This window comes from Chrysemys picta, chromosome 12 (assembly GCF_011386835.1).
Source record: "Chrysemys picta bellii isolate R12L10 chromosome 12, ASM1138683v2, whole genome shotgun sequence".
NCBI classification, from domain to species: Eukaryota; Metazoa; Chordata; order Testudines; family Emydidae; genus Chrysemys; species Chrysemys picta.
In genome coordinates this window covers 26,188,153-26,207,686 of record NC_088802.1, presented here as the reverse complement: position 1 = coordinate 26,207,686, position 19,534 = coordinate 26,188,153, and the positions used below count along the sequence as shown (strand labels likewise).

The window sequence follows — 19,534 nt, the reverse complement described above, 5'->3', positions numbered from 1 at the left end:
TGCTCTCAGTCCATCAGGTTTCTGTGATGCCTATTATATCAATATCCTCCTTTATCACGAGGCACTCTAGTTCACCCATCTTATTATTTAGACTTCTAGCATTTGTGTACAAGCACTTTAAAAACTTGTCACTGTTTATTTGTCTGCCCTTTTCTGATGTGTTAGATTCTTTCTTATGTGAATGTTTATCATCTGATCTGGCCCTTACATTATCCTCCTCCATACTCTGCTCCTGACTATAGCCTGGAGCAGAGTATGGAGGAGGATAATGTAAGGGCCAGACTCTCCCCTAAGAGAAGTTTCTGTCCGATCCACATGCTCCTCTGCAGCAGTCGGCTTTCCCCCATCTCCTAGTTTAAAAACTGCTCTACAACCTTTTTAATGTTTAGTGCCAGCAGTCTGGTTCCACTTTGGTTTAGGTGGAGCCCATCTCTCCTGTATAGGCTCCCCCCATCCCAAAAGTTTCCCCAGTTCCTAATGAATGTAAAACCCTCCTCTCTACACCATCATCTCATCCATGCATTGAGACTCTGAAGCTCTTCCTGCCTACCTGGTCCTGCGCATGGAACTGGAAGCATTTCTGAGAATGCCACCATAGAGGTCCTGGATTTCAGTCTCTTCCCTAGCAGCCTAAATTTGGCCTCCAGGACATCTCTCCTACCCTTTCCTATGTCATTGGTACCTACATGTACCACGACCACCAGCTCCTCCCCAGCACCACACATAAGTCTTTCTAGATGCCTCGAGAGATCCACAACCTTCGCACCAGGCAGGCAAGTCACCATGCGGTTCTCCCGGTCATCACAAACCCAGCTATCTATGTTTCTAATGATAGAATCTCCCATTACTAACACCTGCCTTTTCCTAGCAACTGGAGTTCCCTCCCCCGGAGAGGCAACCTCAGTGTGAGAGGTAACCCCAGCACCATCTGGAAGGAGGGTCCCAACTATGGGAAGGTTTCCCTCTGCTCCCGTTGATTGCTCTGCTTCCCTGGGCCTTTCATCCTCCTCAACAGCACAGGGGCTGTCTGACTGGAGGTGGGACAATTCTACAGTGTCCCGGAAAGCCTCATCAACATACCTCTCTGCCTCCCTTAGCTCCTCCAGTTCCGCTACCCTGGCCTCCAAAGTCCGTACGTGGTCTCTGAGGGCCAGGAGCTCCTTGCACTAAATGCACACATACGCCACCCGCCCACAGGGCAGGTAATCATACATGCTGCACTCAGTGCAATAAACTGGATAGCCCCCACTCTGCAGCTGGGCTTCTGCCTGCATTATCTCCTAGTTAATGAAAGGGTTGTTTAAGCAAAAGGTTTTGAATGTAGTTTGGTTTATAGGTTTTAAGGGGAATAAAGGGACCCCCGCTCCCTTCCCACTCCCCTTCCAAACTCCCTTGCGAAACTCCCTGTTAGCAGCCCCTGGTCCCTTGTGCACTGCTTTATAAAGCCCTGGCCTATGTGAATGCCCCGCCCACTGATTAAGGCTCAGCCAATTACCAGAGGCTTCCAGCTTTCAGCCCTTCCTTTGAAGCTCACAGCTTTCAACTGCCAGCCACAGCAGACGGTCATTCAAACAACCAACCAACCACCAAACAGAGGGACAAACACAAACTCAGCACACAGCAAGTAACCCCCAAACACAAACACACACTACAGACAGTCATTTACCCCAAGAGTGCTGTATTGCTCCTCCTTCACCTGGAGAATTCCCTTGCGAAACTCCCTGTTAGCCTATTAAATATCTAGGTGGCTGGTTGGCAGCCAAACAGCTAATGAGTCTGATAAAGGGTTACCAGGGCTCAACTGAAGGGACCTAAAGACAGGAAACTGCTGAGGAGAAGGGATCCCAGGAGAACTCACAGAGCAAGGAGCCTGGAGGGGATGCCCCCAGAAAGAGGGGCTCCTTCCATAAGGAAGACAGAACCAAGCCCGGCTCTGGGAATGGGGGGGCTGAGGGACTCCTGACTTGAGGAGAGTGAGGAGCTGGAGTGAGAGTCAGGGCTGGAGCAGAGCAAAGGAAAAGATTTTATTTTGGGGTTTATGTGGACTGAAAACAGACCTCACCAGGGGACTTTTATCTCAGACCTTTTGTACTGTGTGGAGTATTGTAAGGAGTGTGAAGAGGGTAAACTGAGGTGGGGTGTTTGCAGGGCCACCCTGAGCCAGTTGAGGGAGTGTGGGAGGGGGATGTGAGAAGGGGGTGACGATGGGAGGCTCGAGATCTCTACAGGCTCAGGGACATGAAATGGCCCAGACCCATCTGTGACCAGGCCCAATGGACACAGACTGCACTGGGCTGGAGGCAGTGAGGGGGAGGGGAGCAGAGGTGGGGAGGGGAGCAGGGATGAAATGAACCAGATCCTAGGTTGGTGCCTGGAAAGAGCATCTGGCCTTCCTTCCTGGAATCTCCTTCCTTAGAGGTTTTAAAGGTCAGGATTGACAAAGCCCTGGCTGGGATGATTTAGTTGGGATTAGGTCCTGCTTTGAGCAGGGGGTTGGACTAGATGACCTCCTGAGGTACCTTCCAACCCTGATATTCTATGATTCTTGCCTTGCCCTGCGATTCTGTTCTGATCGTTGCCACCCAACTTCTCCTCCTCACCATCCTGGGTGCCTCACACTCACTGCCATCCCCTTCACTGGCTCCACTCCTTTTCCTCCCCTCCCAGGCTCTGCCCTGCTCACCCCCTGTGGCTCCCTCACTATCAGCCCCACTCACCATCATGCTCACTTTGCTCTCTTCTCCCACCAGCTCCCCCTCTACCCAGAACAAACTCCGTCCGTGGTTAAAGTGCTGTCCTAGCAGCAGATCTAGGCCCAGCTTCGCCACAGGCTGCCTATGTGACCTTGGACAAAGTCACTGAGTCTCTGTGTGTTTCAGTTCCCCAGCTGTGAAATGGGGATAATCGTCATGGGTGGTGGGTAAAATAGGCCAGGCTCTGGCCGTGCCCATGTTCCGCGCTCTCCCCCAAGCCATTGCGCAAGCCGGCGGGAGCTCAGCTTTGCCGCTGTCTGTAGGCTAAGGGCACGGTGCTGGGGGCAGTGCTGAGGCCAACCATCGACCTGGCACTGGAAGCCGGCATTGGGGGCGGTACAGTGCTGGTGCTGGCCAGTGGCTCGGGACAGTTTGGCCAGGGCTCCTCTGGCTGCTGGGGGTGGGGTGGGGTGGGGGGCGCATTCAGGGCACTGGTTGACAGGGGTAATGGACATTTGGGGCTCCAGCAGATGGGGGTTGGGGAGGTGGGGCCTTTGGCAGAAGGGGCTGGGCTGTGTGGCTAGCTTCCCCGAAGGGGGGCTCACGTGCCAGCCATGATAATCATCCTTCCTTCCCCCATCCTGTGTCCGTCTGGTCTATTCAGACTGGAAGCTCTTTGGGGCAGGGATGGTCTGTTATGTATTTTACAGCTCCCAGCACCAGGGCCCTGAGCATGGCTAGAAACTCCAGGCTGTCCTGCACTGCAAATAATATCTGTATGTTTAGGGTCAGATTGTGCCACACTGACTCACGCTAGGCATCCCTTCGAATCCCATTGTACCAGGGTGGCAGAATCCGTCCTTTAACTCGGTAAGAAATTCTATTTGTTTCATGCTGCCCTCAGATTTCCCAGGTGCTGCAGATGTTCCTGTTGAAGCCTGCACCTGGGGTGAGGAGTTGTCATGGAGCGTGGACAGCTGAGCAAGGGACTTGTGGTCCAGGGGTGAGGAGCGGAGGGACGCTTCTTCTCTTTCCCTTGGAAATAACTTTAAGGGTTTGTCTACACAGGGAAAAGCCCTGAGTAGCTAGTGCAGAACAGCTAGTCAGACTGCCTGCCTGTGCGGACACTCTGATTCCATGCTAAGAGTGCCCTTGTCTGCTTTGGGTTAATCCACAATGGAACTGAGTGCAGAATAATAGTGCCCACATGGGGAGTTAGTGCGGAATAGCTTTAAATTCACACCGTAACTATTATGGCGCAGAACAGCGATTCCACACTAGTCATGCTGGGCTCTTCCCCCTGAATTCCCCACGCCGACAAACCCTCAGTGTGGGGAGAGGAGGTTTGAATTCCTTGTTCCTCACTCCAGCAACCCTTCTAGAGCCACCAGCTGCCCCTCTGTCTTCCACCCACTCTCTGCCACTGCATCCAGCAGGGTTGGATAAGCTCATCGGCTGGATGTTTCTGCCAAACAATGGTGAGCAGTGAAATAAATAATTAATCAACTAGAAGCTATAACATAGCAACAAAAAGCAGTTAAACAATGGCCTGTGGCACCAGCTTCCTCCTCACAGCAAGGGGTATGTGTGTGGGTGTGTGTTCTCTCTCTCTCAAACTTTCACATGGACAATGATATTTTGCCCCACCCCTTAGTTACTGTGAGAGCTGTGAGAGGACTGCGCAGGGATTGAGTATCCCAGGGGAATGGGACTGAGAGGGACTGCGGCAGTATCAGCGTTAGTTACCTGCATATCCTCGGGCTCTGGTGAGTCCTAAAATAATCAGACATGAGAATTTACACAAACAAAATGCAGACTCAGCAAGTCACAGACTCAACAAGTCACACACTATGAAAAACAAATGACACGGAGCTTACCCAGTTCTGCCAGAGGGTCCATGGGAATGAGAGGAGAGAAAAGGGAAAAAAGAACATAAATGAATCAATAGGAGAGATTCTCAGTAACAAAAGTGCCCAGTTCTAAATCCACATTACGTTGGCCTAAGTGAGAATTTTGCCTGAGTAAGGACAGCAAGATTGGGCTCCTAATCAGTAGTTAGGGCTTCACCTTTATCGCACCTGATCCCGCAAAACCACCCCCCAGAAATCAATGGATAAAGGGCTTAGTTCTCTCCCTGCTCCGGTCACTGTGTGCTAGGATGTTGCAGACTGGTTGGGACCAGGCCCTGGACATCAGAGAATTCCCCTGGCGTAGGGAGAGCCCAGCTGGGGTAAAACAGCGTAACTGGCTCCTGTGCCAATCACCCCCCTCATCCCGGTGTAGGGGGCATGCCAGGGCTAGGGCTGGGGTGTGTGTGCTGGGGCAGAGCAGGGCACATCACCAATTCTCAGGGACCGCAGCCAGCTGGAATCAGAACAGCCCGGGGGCAGCCTGAGAACCAGGGAGCCATAACCAGCTCCTGCCCTGCCCCCGCCCCCACCTCGAGCAAGTCCTGGCCCAGCAGAGAACCTGGGCCTGCAGCTCAAAGAACTCTTTCTTCATAAGTGTCTCCATCATCTGGGTGATGCTGGTGACCCCAAGGGGTGCTGAGCTCCTACAACTCCTGCCGGCTTCAGTGTGATCAGACCCATGTGCCTGATCCTACAGCTGCTGTGTGTGGTGTGTGGAAACCAATAGGGCTCAGAGGGCCCGATCCTGCTCCAAGGAAACCTATGTGTGCGGAAGAACATCCATGGAGAGTTCACAGTGTGGACCCTATTCATGTAAAATAATTATTGTTCTCATTACAGGGTGTCTCTGGTGTCAGTAAGTTTGTCTGTTTGTGTTTAAGACTGTATTTCCAAGGGTTAACGTGAAAAATAAAACTATTAATATTAGGGTTGCCAGGTGTCTGGTTTTTGCCTAGAACACCTGGTCAAAAAGGGACCCTGGCAGCTCCGGTCAGCACTGCTGACCGGGCCGTTAAAAGTCCAGTCGGTGGTGCAGCGGGGCTAAGGCAGGCTCTCTGCCTGCCCTGGCTCCGTGTGACTCCTGGAAGCAGTCAGCATATCCCTGCGGCCCCTAGGCACAGGGGTGATCAGGGAAGCTCTGAGCACTGCCCCTGCCCTGAGTGGCGGTTCCACAGCTCCCATTGGCCAGGAACCAGGGCCAGTTTGAGCTGCGGGGGCAGTGCCTGCGGGCGCTGAGGCACCTGCCGACCCTGCGCCTAGGAGCCGGACATGCTGGCTGCTTCCAGGAGCTACGCAGAGCCAGGGCAGGCAGGGAGCCCCGCAGACTGGGAAATGCCTGCAGTAAGCACCGCCAGGTTGGAGCCTGCACCCCAAACCCTCTCCAGCACCCCAACCCCAGCTTGGAACCCTCTCCTGCACCCAAACTCCCTCCTGGAGCCCACACCCCTGCTCCAGCCTTGAGCTCACTTCCACACTTCAAACCCCTCGGCTCCAGCTCGGACCCCCCTCCTGCACCCCAAACCCCTCATCCCTGGCCCCACCCCAGAGCCTGCACCTCCAGCTGGAGACTTCACCCCCTCCTGCACCCCTACCCCAGCCCAGAGCCCCCTCCCACACCCTGAACCCCTCATTTCTGGTCCCACCCCAAAGCCTGCACCCCCAGCCAGAGTCATCACCCCCTCCCACACCTCAAAACCTTGCCCCAGCAGGGTCTAGGGGAAGAGGAGGGGCAGAGGGTGGGGCCAGGGGCGGCTCTAGGCACCAACAAAGCAAGCAGGTGCTTGGAGCAGCCCATTTGCAAGGGCGGCAGCCGGCAGGGAGCCAGCATGGGAGCTAAGAACCAAGAGTGGGCCCTGGGAACTGTAGTTCCTTGGTTAGCTCCCTGCCCATAGAGCCAGCCCTGGAGCAGGGAAAGAACTACATTTCCTAGCATTCCCTTGGCCGCTATCAACAGGAAAGGGAGGGGGAGGGAGAGGGAGTATGGTAGCCGAAACCTCATGCTGCAGCTTGCTGTGAATGGAGAGCTCACTGCTAGAGTGGAGTGGCACTGAATGGGGAACAAGTAAGGAGTAGAAGGCTTTGGCCCAGATATCCCCTTCAGAAGACATCCCCAGCCTGGATTAGGTATACTGGTGTGACCTCACCTTGCAGCCCCCAAAGAAAGAATTGGATAGATTAAATGGACAGTGCACCTCTCTATCTGAAGCCTAGCAAGGGAAGTACGTGGATCCCACTAGAATTTAAAATGAAAAGTAAGGGAGGGGAGGCTCTGGACCTGGGCAGCTTTAGATACAGTACCAGGCACGTAGGAGGATTTCCACTTCTGAGCCATGGAAGCAGAAATTGACTTTTCCTTTCCAGATTTAGCTAATATTCAGACAGGGAATCTAGCACCTGCCTTCCAGATTTGAACACCCTCAAAATTCAGGAGTGCTCAAGCTCAATTTGGGCAGCTGTTACTTCATTTCTCCCAAATCAAATATACTGATCCACTGTAACTTGCTGTAGAAAAAGTAGGATAAAATTGAGCAAGAAATGCTTCCCAGTGGTTATTAGGACTGGAATTGCTATTTTCAACAGCCATTGCCTTTTTGTTTGTTTGTTTGTTTGTTTAAAAGGAAGACAGTGATATTGCATTGGCAAATTCCCCATAGAAAGAAAGAGTGGAACAAAAGAATAATAAAGGCACCTCAATTTTTCCTCATTTATGTAGGACAGTCTTATAATATGCATCCAGATATCCTCCAGTCACACAAGCTGAAAATTGTTCCACTTTACTGCAGTTCTGTAACCATATGGGAACCAATCCTGTCTGTGTTCTGTGCACATCTAAAATTCCTGCTGAATAACCCGCCCTGGGAGCGAGTTACCGATGACCCAGTGCTGGGGCGGAAGGAGGGTGCAGGTGGAGGGGGGAGAGCCCAGGGCTGGGGCGGCAGGGTGTGTGTGGGTGGGGGGGCACTGGTGGGGGACAAGGGAGGCCCAGGGCTGGGGCGACAGGGGGGTGTGGGTGGGAGGGAGAGCCCAGGGCTGGGGCAGCAGGAGGGTGCAGGGGGTAGCCTAGGGCTGGGGTGGGGGGCAGCCAAACATTTTTTTGCTTGGGGCAGCAAAAAACCTAGTGCCGGCCCTGGGTCGGGCAAGAGTGTATGGTATTGTGCCATTGGCAACTGTAGTTAATATTCATATTTCAATACCACAAATTTTCCATCCATTATTTCTGGGTAATATCTGGATTTCTCATTGTCATGTACGTTACCTGTAACAGTAACACATTAATTTTTTACACTAACATTTCTTTGCACACACAGCTCTGAGTGTTCCTTTTCCAATTTAAAGCATAATCAAAACTAGTAAAAACACACGTACCTTTCACTGCCTCGTATTCCCCTGGAAAGTAAAAGACATCGGGAGTTAACAAAATGTAATGCAGCCGGTCTCTTATGGAGGCAGGGACCCATCCTGTCCTGCCCCAGCTGTTACATGTACTATGTTATACACCTCAGACACTGCACAGGTAAACCTGGACCAGAGAGCAGGGCTTCTTGGCTCCATATCACTACTCTCTGTCCCTCCTATATTGATCCCCGAAACCCTCCCCAACTGTCCCTCTTTGGCCCCTGTCCTCTGCACCGACACACACACCTTTAATTCCTGGAGACTCCAGGCCAATCCTGGAGGGTTGGCAAACCTACCTTTAAGCCCCACCCAATGTCATACCTCCATATCCCATGGCCAGTCTCCTGCTCCACTGCACATTATTATTTGCATTCCAATTGCATCTAGAGGTCACACTCAGGGCCAGGCCCCACTGTGCTAGGACCTGTGCACACACACTCCAGACTGTAAGAAGACAGAATCCCTACTCCAAAGAGTTTACAGTCTCTGGGCCTGACCCTGCAAATATTTGTGCCCCAGTCTAACTTTTGTAACAAATCTCCTCTTCCCCACCCACCCCTCTAACTGCTGCCCCATCTCCCTCCTCCCTTTTGTCTCTGAACTCAGGGAACCCATTCTGCAAACAATGCTTGTGTCTCCAGCTGTCCTAGATCCCTTCCAGTCTGACTTTCCACTCCACTCAGACTGCTCTCACTGGGGTCCTTAGTGATCATTCTGGCCAAATCTCAGTGCCCACAGCGTTGTGGTTATTTTTGGTTCCTCCCTCTGCACACCCAGGCCATTTCCAAACACTGCTGCTGCTTCTTGAGTGTTATCTCCTGTATCTGCCCTTTTCTCTCCATCCTTGCAGCACAATCTCTCTCTCAGGCCTCATTATATCCTGCCACTATTAATGCCTCTTCTATGGCTCCCATACGCACCCACAGTCCCCCTTCTATCCACACAAACTGCATTTAACAAAGCAACAGTCCCTGGCCCAGGGAGCTCACCCTCTGCATGGCAGACAGGGTACAACGGGGGATGAAATAGACAAGTGGGGTGAAGGGGTTGGGAGGGGGAGATAATGATAAAAACAAACCAAAGCCCAGCTCACACCGTGCCCAATGCCAGATGGGAGAGATTCCAGGGGCCACAGCACAGCTGGGTTTGGAGCAGGGTTGAAGAGAGAAGGGGGCAGCTTTACTAATACTGAGCGGATGTTTTTCTGTACATGGAAAGGGAGCGGAAGAAAACACTGAGGTGTTTAAGGGAGAAGCAGACAGGTGAGTGACCCAGGCTGAGGGTGATGAGACACCCCAATATTATCCGGACTGTCCCAATATTAGGGGCTTTGTCTTATATATGCAACTATACGCCCTACTGCAAAAAAAAAAAGGCATGATTTTTCACACTTGCTACCTGGTCACCCTACCTAGGCTGCCAGGAGCAGAAACAAAAAGCCCAGTGGCAATATGGTTCCCCCTGAAAGAGGTGCTGAGGGTGACAACCCTGTGCGCCCACCCCTAGAACTGGCCCTGCAGGCTGCCATCGCTGGCAGAGGGACGGTGGCGCCAATCGCTCAGACCGGGTGGGACTAACTGGTGAGGGACCTAAAGGCAAAGACAAGGAGCTTGTGCTGGAGCGGTGCTGGAGGGGGCCTCAGTGGAACTAAGTGGTGTATGTGGCAGGAGAGACGAGCCTGAGGGCTGAGCCTAGCAGCAGTGCTTTGGATGGAGCTGAGGGGACAAAGCGGCTGGCATCAAGGCCAGACAGGAGGAGATCACAGCAGTGGAGGTGTGAGGTGATGAGGTGAACGAGAGCCTGGGTTGTCAGGACAGACACAAGAAGCTGTATCTGTGATGTGTTATACGTGCAGGAGCAGGGAGACTGGGGTGAGGTCAGGACGTGAGTGCCCAGCGAGAGGCTGAGTCAGAGACAATGCCCAGATTTCTGGCCTGAGTGACTGGGCGGATGGAGGTATTTTTAGGGTGGACAACACTGTATTTCAAAATTACAGGACAGTTTTTTCTGCCCTACCTCTCCTGCCCGCCCAACTCTCAACCCAGGCCAACATCATGGAGCGGTTCTCCCAGCCAGGGCAGGGAAAATACTCCTGGTACCCTCCCATAAGGAGCCACCTCGAGCAGGGCTCAGACCCCAGGCCTCCCATTCCACTCTGGGCTCCTTCCAGTCAGCTCAAGCCTCACACCTCACCTCAGGGCTACAATGTCTGGACCACAGGAGGGGCAGAGATCCTGGTACCTAGCTCAGGGGCAGCCCACTGTGTGGTATGGGAGGCAGGGAGGGAGGGAGAGCTGTCACAGCCCCCTGCCTCTGGGAGGGTTTACGATGTTATCCAAAGAGATGAAGAAACTAGGAAGTGAGGAAGGCTCTGAGGGGTTCAGAAGAGATTAAACACTCAGCTGTTGAACCCAAGTTGCCCTCTGGACATTGATAAGTAGATGTCAGACAGGCCAGATATGGTATGGGATGGAGGGGGAACAGTCTTTAGTGCAGAAGGAGTTTGAGAGACATTGGCACTGAGGTGGTATCTGAAGCTATGTGTGTAGGTAAGAGCTACTATAGGCAGGGTGTGGAGAGAGGAGAGCAGGGGGCCAAGCACTGGGCTCTGGGGGGTGTTCTCTGAAAGAGGGAGACAGGAAGAGACTGACCCAACAAAACAGACACCGAAGAAGCAATTAGAGAAGCAGGAAGAGAACTGGAAGAGGATGGAGCTGTGAAAGCAAGGATTTAATGGAGACGAGTGCTCTGGTCAGTGGTGTCAGAAGGAGGAGCATGAAGCTAGAACAAGGAGGACGAGGATCACGCAGAAGCCATAGGATCTGGCCAGGAAGGTCATTGGAGACTTTGGTGAGAGCGGTTTCAGGGGAGTGCGGGGGACAGAAGCTGGATTGGAGAGGGTCTAGGATGGAATTGGAGGAGAGGAACTCCAGACAGCGATTGTAGACCAAGCGTTCACTGAGCTTAGAGATGGAAGACAGAAGGGGCAATTAGTAGACAGGGAACTGGGGTCAGGGATGGAAAGTGTGAAGATGGGAGAGACTAAGTGTCACAGGGTGTCTGGTCTTTTAAGGGGAGTTGGGCCCAGCCCCACCCTGTGACTAATCAGCTGATGCTGAGGCCAGGGATCAGGTGACAGCTTAAAGATCTCCTTGTCCTAATAAAAGCCTGGCCAGCAAGTCCCTCAGCTAAGGAGAGCTTCAGGGAGCAGGAAGACACCTGCAGGACAGGCTGGTGGGACAGCCCCTGGCTGGCACAAAGCCATGTTGGTATGGAGAGGGGAAGGGTTGGAGGAGAGGGGGAGGTTAGTTAAAGAGAAGGGTGCATGAGGGATGAGAGTTGGGTGAGGGAGATTAGGGGATAGGTGTGGGCGCAGCTGGAGGGATTGGAGGAGGAGAGAAGAGGTGTAACTTTTGGAAGGGATGGAGGGGTGAGGTTATGTTTGATCTTGTGCATTTTCTCTGTAAAGAAACCAGTGAGATCCTGTGCAGAGGGACATGGGGCAGGTGGGGGGGTTGAGGAGGGAGTCACAGGTGGCGAACTGGTGGCTGGGGTCAGTTGTGGGAGTCAGGTGGAGAAGTTCATCTGTTTAGCTGGGATGGAAGGACAACTTTGGAAAGGAGTTCTGCCTCAGAGCCTAAGGCCTGGTCCACACTAAGTCCCCAAATCGGACTAAGGTACGCAAATTCAGCTACGTTAATAACGTAGCTGAATTCGAAGTACCTTAGTCTGAACTTACCGCGGTCCAGACGCGGCAGGAAGTCTCCCCCCGTCGATGCCGCGTACTCCTCTCGGCGAGCTGGAGTACCGGCGCCGACTGTGAGCACTTCCGGGATCGATCCGGGATCGATTTATCGCGTCTTAACCAGACGCGATAAATCGATCCCAGAACATCGATGGCGTGCCGCCGGACCAGCCGGTAAGTGAAGACTAGGCCTAAGTCAACCGCTGAGTGAGAGGGGTTAGGAAGATAGTTTGGGTAGTGGCAGGTTATTCCATCACTGGCCACTAGGGGGTCTCTTGCAAAATCATCTGAACCAGCTGGTACTGGCCACTGTCCCAGACAGGATCCCAGGCTCGGGGGCCCTGCTTCTGAAAGTCACCTATAAACTAATGTTATAGTAACAAAAATATGAAAACAAAGTTTTAACAAGGTTTCAAACAGGAATTTGGACGGGCATCCAGATCTCTGAGGCAGCTTCGAAAACCTCAGCCTCATTTTGTGAAAGGCTGGAAATTCATAACTCCATTCCCTGCACCAGCCTTCTCGCAGCCACCGTGAGTAGAACTGACCAGTGGGTGAGAAATACCTTGTCAGACAGGATAGTGCCCTGCTAACAAGTATAGGCTATAGATTGTGTTTCTTATACCTGTATCTTTGTTTCCAAATCTACACTTGCTTTTATTTGAGTCTCTGACTGAGGCTATATTAATTAAACTTCAGTTTGGTTTTACTGTAGACGTGTCTAAGTGCCTGGTGCAAAGGAGTGTGTTGAACGAAGGTGAAGCCAGTAAGCAGGGGTGCGCTGCTTCCACTGAGATCGGCGTGCATTGCTGGTGTCCAGGAGGAGACAGGGGACTAGGTAAGCGAGTGTAACAAACCTGGGGTGTGAATTGCTAGCCTGCAGAAAGACAAAGCAGGGTTCATGGAGCCTGGAGCACAACGCCTCGTACTGTCTGTAGCCAGTAGCTTTGGGAGAGTTTCCCCCGGTGAGCACAGACAAGGCTCTCACACTGTGAGCAGGTTGCAGCGATTTACTCTGGAGAACTCGTGTAACTCCAAAGGCATCTCAGAGCTCCCTGTACAATGAATGGGGAAAAGCAGGCACCTTAGAATGGGATCCACAGAACCCAGTGTGTTAGGAGCCATGTAAGCCAGCCAATGGGAGAGGCCGACAAGAGGGGTTTGTGCTAAGCCCCGCCCCTCTCCTGACGTTGATGCCTTTCTCTGCTAGTGATCCACAGCCAGGAGCCCCTCTTCTGGAGCCAGGCAGTGTGTCTGTGAGACAGGGGAAGGCACTGGCCATGCTCCACACAAGATGGCCGAAGGGCAGAGGGGTGTTATAGAGTGATTCTGAGTTAATATTTAATTAAAGTGTAACAACTTGAATAAAAGAGACAGGGAGCCTCACATCAGAATGTCCCATAGCCCAGTGGTTAGAGCATTCTCCTGCGAGGTAGAAGATCCTTGTTAAATGCCTTCTCCTCATCTGGCAGAGAGCGGGGACATGAACCAGAGTCTCCCCCATCCCAGGTGGGTACCCTAACCCCTGGGCTAAATGTTACAAAGGAGGCTCCCTGCCTCTCTATCTCTCACCTCATTCTGTGTGCTGTTGGGTGGCCTCTGAGCCCATCTACTGGATCAGGCCCCACGAGTGAGATAGATGCTCCTCCCCTCAATTTGTGTCTCCAGGGATACAGATGGAAGATAGGTGCCCAGAGGTCTACAGCAAGGCAGCCATGTGCTCCACGTGCCCAGAAGCAGAAACTTAGACATTGAGAGAACTTTTACACCAGAGATTTATGCCCTGGGTGAGTTTAGGCACTTACAGGGGTAGGTTTCAGCCAAGTTGTGAATCACGGTGCCTAAAACTGGGATTGAGAGGCCGATGCCTGGGCTTTAGGTGACTGTTTCTTCATAGATTCGGGCCATAATGCACAATCCAATTCCCAGATAAAAACTACATTAATGTGGAGCTAAGGCTGAGAGAACATACTTGTAACTTAAGGGTAAAACACATTATAGGAGGAATGTTGTAATTATTCCCAAACCAAGTGTTATACACCCAGGAAATACAAATTATGGTTAAATTATAAAAGAAATCTATGGTTTAGAAATGCAGCTAAGGTATCTAAACAACCTTAACTCTACCCTGGAGTAACATCTTGAGAGCAAAATTGAAAAACATTGTGTGCCTTTAAAAATCAGTTTCATTTAATGTAGAACCACACACACACTGCTCTGCATTGACCAGACCTGTATGATTATTGTGCGGAGTCACTGCAGGGTGGAGCTGAGGTTATGGGTGGATCACTGAGCGTGAAATCCTGCCCCCTCCCATATTACATGGGCATGGAAGGGTCAGAACACAGGGGGTTCCCTGGTGAGGGATCCTGTCAAACACTGGACAAGTTCATCTACATTGCAAAAAACCTTGTGGCAGTGGGTCTGAGCCTGGGGCAACTGACGTGGGCTTGCAGAGCTCACTCTACAGGGCTGAAAATAGCAGTGCAGACGTTCCTGCTTGGGCTGGCACCTGGGCTCTGAAGTCCCACCACGGGGAGGGTCTCAGAGCCTGGGCTCCAGCCTGAGTGGGAATGGTTACACTGCTAGATTTAGCCTTGTAGCACAAGCCCCAGTCAGTTGACCCAGGCTCTGAGACTTGCAGGCATGGATGGTTTTTTGCACTATAGACGTACCTACAATCTGACTCACCGAGCTGGGCTGGTGTATTCAGGGCCCTGGGCTCAAGATGCCATTTCTGTAATTTCCATGGGGTTTATTAGGACAAATGGGCCCTTCACCCTTCAGAGCCTCTTTGTGTCAGTGTGAGCAGCCCTGAGCTCCCTGCTTGGGCTTTGATGTCAAGATGGAGATGTTCCCCATCACTCATTCAAACAGGCTGTAACTCCACCTGCTAAAATTGAATTCAAAGTGTTAAACTGTGACTCCACTGGCAGTAAATCTGGCTTTCAATTGAGTTAAGTTGGCTCGACTGAGCTGACTTGACTGATATGACATGAAATGTTCAACCCATCCCATTGGTCCCAGACACTGACCTTTCTGTCTCTTCATCTCAGATTTCAGGGTCTCTAGGGGGAGAAAAAGGCAAGAGGTGAGATTTCATCATCATGTTTATAACAGTAACACCACTATGTAACTGGTCCAGACACTAACCTTTCTCTCTCTCCATCTCAGATCGCAAAGTCTCTAGAGGGAGAAAAGAGGGAGAGGTGAGACTTCCCCCGTCGTGTTTATGGGGATAATGTTAATTTTGTAACTGGCCCACACACTGACCTTTCTCTCTCTCCCATTCAGACAGCAGGGTCTCTAGAGGGAGAAAAGGGCAAGAGATGATTAATCAATTCACAGATTCCCAGGCCAGCAGGGACCCTTGTGATCACCTAGTCTGACCCCTGTATAACACAAGCCCGTCGGCTTCCCCACAACAATTCCTAGAGAGGATTGTTTAGAAAAACATCCAATCTTGTTTTACAAACTGCCAGTGCTGGAGAATCCCCCACGACCCTTGGGATATTGTTCCAATCGTTAATTAATAATGGCGAGATTTCACCCTGTTGTGTTTATGGGGATAGCTCTACTGCCAGCTAATGTGATGGGCCCAGAAACTGACCTTTCTCGCTCTCCTTATCCAATCGCAGGGTCTCTAGAAGGAGAAAAGGGTGAGAGGTGAGATTTCACCATCGTGTTTATGGTGCGGTTCCTGATATTAACATAATTGTGCTGTAACTATGAAAGTGAGGCAGACAGACTGACAAACAGGACACACAGACAGCTCTGTCTCAACATCCCTGCACTGACCATCCCTCTCTTCCCTCCCCCACGGACCATCACTTCTAGGAGCTGCTCTAAGTGTCTCCCCCAGGAGCCATCCCCGCTTCCTGGGCCCTGTCACACTCCTGTCTGATCTGGCTGTTGCGGGGGAGAGGAGAGAAGGTGTGGAAGCAGAGCAAGGCCTGACAGGAATTGGAAGGGAATTTCAAATGCAAACAGTCTTTGTTAGCAAGAGTCAGGCTAACTGTAACCCTAATAACGCAAGATTTGTAGAAGCGAGGATTGTGTGAGGTGAGTGGGAAAGAACTGTGTGAGAAGTTGTTGCGACCTTGTGTAAATAAGGTGTAGCCAGCATGGTAGACTAGAGTCTAAATAAGTGAGGAAAAATAAGATATCAGGATGACCTATGTATAAACAAAATGCAGCTGTTGTTTATTATTGTCTGTAACAAAAGATATAAATGCTTGCTGTAATTGTTTACCTGTGGCGAGACCTGCCTAGGAGGGGAAACCCCTATGTCCTAGTGCACTCTCTCCCTCTACACAATTGCTTGAGAAAATAAAGTATCTGACTTTGCTGTACCCAACCAAAAGAGTGAGAACTCTGTTATTCTCTGACAATTTGGGGGCTTGTCCGGGATGGCAACGCCTACTGAGACAACGGCAACTGCTGCGGATCGTTTCCCTTCGAACCCCATGGCGCCACAATAGAGGTAGGAGACCTTTTGAAATCTCTATTGGGGTATCGGAGGAGGACTGTCCATGGGGCTGTCTGTCTCTGTTGGGCTTACGCCATCTGAACTTATTGACTGTGCAGCAAGATCAGATGCAGAGCGGTACTGGGGACTATAGTTTGGCCACCCCCAATAAGGTTATGCATAAGGGAAATGCATTAGGTATGCACTGGTGCTGAGGGGTTTTTACCACCTCATAGTGTATTGAGTCCGGACATAAAGTACAGATGCCTCATGGTATTTAGAAATAGAGGCCTTGCGGGGTGTGTGTGTGTATGTGTGTACACCAGTGTGAATGAGAGTTACCGGAAGACGCCCAGAGTATTCTGCAAAGTCCTTTGGCTTGTGACCAGAACTACTCTAACGCAAGCCCGGTAACTAGAGGATCTATAGAAGAGCCGACCCATGGTAGGCTGACTCGGCCTGGCATCGTCCGGCGAGGAAGCTTCCTGGGTCTAGGAGTGTGTGAACCCATCTTCCCTCCCCTTCTCCTCTCTGTGTGAGCCGCTGACAGTCTGATCATCTCACTGGATGCAACAAGAGTGAGCGGCGCCATCTCTCTGAGACTAGCCGATGCTCTTTGCTGAAGGGAGGTGTAGGAGAGTCGTGGCCATCCTTGTTAGCCTCTCCAGTTTGAGTACCCTGTAGGGAGAGATCCTTAGTTTCTGAGCTGCTAGCACGGACAGGGCATCCTCCCTGTGTGTGTGACTGGAAAATGGGTGGGGGAGAGTCTAAGCATTCCCTCTCACCCCCTAAGGGTACCCCAGCTTATTTTATGTACGTACATTATGGTCCTAAAACCTGCAGGTATTTAGAGAATTGGAATCATTACACGCGTGCAAATCCACCTAAACAATGCCCACTAGAAGGTACCTTCAATCTAGATAAGATCATATATCTCAGAGGAGCTTTTAATCACCAAAAAAAAAAAAGCCTCTGAGACACAATGGGAGCAATTTGTCTATTGAGGAAAGGAACGGGTTAATTTGAAATTCAGCTTGGCCCAGAGATAAAAAGAAAGTTGCTCTGCCTTCAAGGTCAAAAATCAATGCAGACCATGCTAAGTACAAAGAAAAACTGCTTTCGGCCCCAGCTGGCTGTGAAAAAATATAGACAGAGGCAAACCAAAGGCAATACAAGTTACAGGACTGAGATTACATTTGCAAAGCTTAACTGTCCAGTGAGATCCAACAGTCTGCCTTTGCGACCCTGAAGCCGGTGTGGTTTGGGGACGCTGAAGAAGCCACAGGCAGCCGGCCTGGACTGAATCTCTAAAAAGACGCCTCAGGAGACCCCAGGGTGAAAAGAACAGCCCTCCCAAGAGTGGAAACAAGTTGGAGATTCTGGACAAGCTGTATACAGGATCATCTCCTGTCCACCTCTCCCCCTTCTCTGGACGTTATACACAGACGTGGCCAGTCTGGACGTACGTGTGTGAGTATGAAAGTGGCTTAGAGCTTGGGGCCTTAATGTTTTTTTTCCCTGAGTGATGTGGGAGTGTTTCCAACACTCTCTGTTGTTGGTTTATTATTTTATTAATGAAGCTTTAAAGTTCAGTCATAATGCACACCATCTATTTGTTTTGCCCTTGTTATTTTATGTTTGCTTTGCTTGGTACTGTTAGTGTTATACGTTGAGAATTGTATGATTAAAGGTGTGCCCACTCTCAGCCTCAGTAAGTCTGAGAACCGGAGAGGGGTTTAGCATTCCTTTCTCCACCCCAGTTGATCGGGAAGAGTGTCAGGTGGATCTACCCCAGTCATAGCAGGATTGGGCAATAGAGAAGTTGGAGAAAAGGGAAGAGTTGTGTATTTGATAACTAGAATTGAGCAATTAAGAGCATAGATCATGAACCAGGCAGCAACTCAAACCTACACCCAGGGCAAGTTGCAAGCCTTGAGACAGGATTTCCAGGCAGAAAAGGAAACACTGGCTAAGCAAGTACTGGTCCTTCAGGGACTTGTCAAAATTTAACCATTTGTGCTCAGCATACGCCGTAACAGCAGTGTGTTTGCCACAAGAGGAATTGAATAGTTAAACGCCAATGGGCCATGCGTTTTGCCTAGGTGGCAAGCCTCACGAGGGAGGACTCGGGTAGCCTTGTGAGTAAGAATGTGTAAGGGAAGAGACCAGGAAGCGTGGGGGCTAGTTGAGAAGCCCACCCTCCTAGCTAAATTGGTAGTTGGAACAAAGCTGGTGCCCATGGAAGTGACGGTTCAGCGAGAAAAGCAGGATCGGCCCAAACGGGCAGGCAACAGATAGAGAGATTGGAAAACAGGTTGGAAACTTTGAGGGCATAGTGGAAGGAAAGGAGCAAGTAATTATAAGCATGGGGATTTCAAATCCCCAGGACAATAATTGGAATGGTAAAATCTGAGTTGATTGGGTGTCGTTTTGGGAGACAAGCAAGTGATTTAAGAAAAGAGTGAAAAGTTAACTCTGTAGTTGCTAGAGGGAATCAAGCACGGAAACTTGGTAGGAATGTCTGTAAGTAATCCAGGCAAGAGGTTATTTAAGTGGAATTATTGGACTATGACTAAGTTAGTCAAATTTGCTGAAGAACACTCCTGCTGTGTACAATCTGTGTTTTATAAGTTTGAGATGAATTGGTATTGTTTAAAGTTGCAAAACCGAGAATACTTGTGCCAGACACAGGAATCTAGTGTTGTTTAATATAGTATTTAGCATTTAAACCTTAAGGTGACTTAATGCTTTACAAGATTTAAAATGTTTTAAATAAAGACCAAAGGTTGTGGCTGCAGCAGGGTAGTCAAAGCCAGGAGAATAAAAGATTTGAATTTGTTTTTGGGTAACAAAATAGCAGATAAAAGATCTGATAAAGAGAGAGAAGGACAGTGCCCCTGGCTCTGTGTGATCGAGCTGTCACTTTACTAGGGGTGCATGGAGATTTTGTAAGCACAAAAGAAACAGTTACACCTTGTGTAGAAATTAATGTGACTAGTGTTGTGGAAGTTGAATTATGGAGGAAATGTGCATTTTCCCCAGAACACGTGCAGTGTATATTGTAGCAGAGGTAAAAGAAATGCAAACCTGCCAATATAGGTTGTGTTGTCTTTTTCAGATCGCTGTGTATTTGAAAGCAGGAGTTAGAAGTAAAAGGCATCAAAAGTCTGGGAAAGCTAATTGTGTCCTTTTTTTTTTTTTTTTTTTTTTTAAGTAAGAGTTTTTAAGCTGTGGATAGCTTTGGATCCAGAAGCAAGCCAGAAAGCATCTGTATTAATGCAAATTATCTAACTGATAAGGTAGAAGCCACTGAAACCTGGGC

At 50.4% G+C, this 19,534-nt stretch overlaps 1 protein-coding gene across 1 annotated transcript in view; it reads right to left on the bottom strand.

The window, feature by feature from the left end:
* Positions 1–7,776: 7,776 nt before the first annotated feature.
* The window catches only part of LOC103307040 (butyrophilin subfamily 1 member A1-like), a 53,362-nt gene continuing 41,604 nt past the window's right edge, over positions 7,777–19,534 (bottom strand). The window contains exons 6-11 of the mRNA XM_065562970.1: positions 15,355–15,387; positions 15,018–15,050; positions 14,898–14,930; positions 14,780–14,812; positions 7,970–7,990; positions 7,777–7,859 (exon numbers count right to left, since the gene is read on the bottom strand). Of these exons, the coding sequence (XP_065419042.1) occupies positions 7,777–7,859; positions 7,970–7,990; positions 14,780–14,812; positions 14,898–14,930; positions 15,018–15,050; positions 15,355–15,387 (236 nt within the window). The remainder of the gene's footprint in view (positions 7,860–7,969; positions 7,991–14,779; positions 14,813–14,897; positions 14,931–15,017; positions 15,051–15,354; positions 15,388–19,534) is intronic.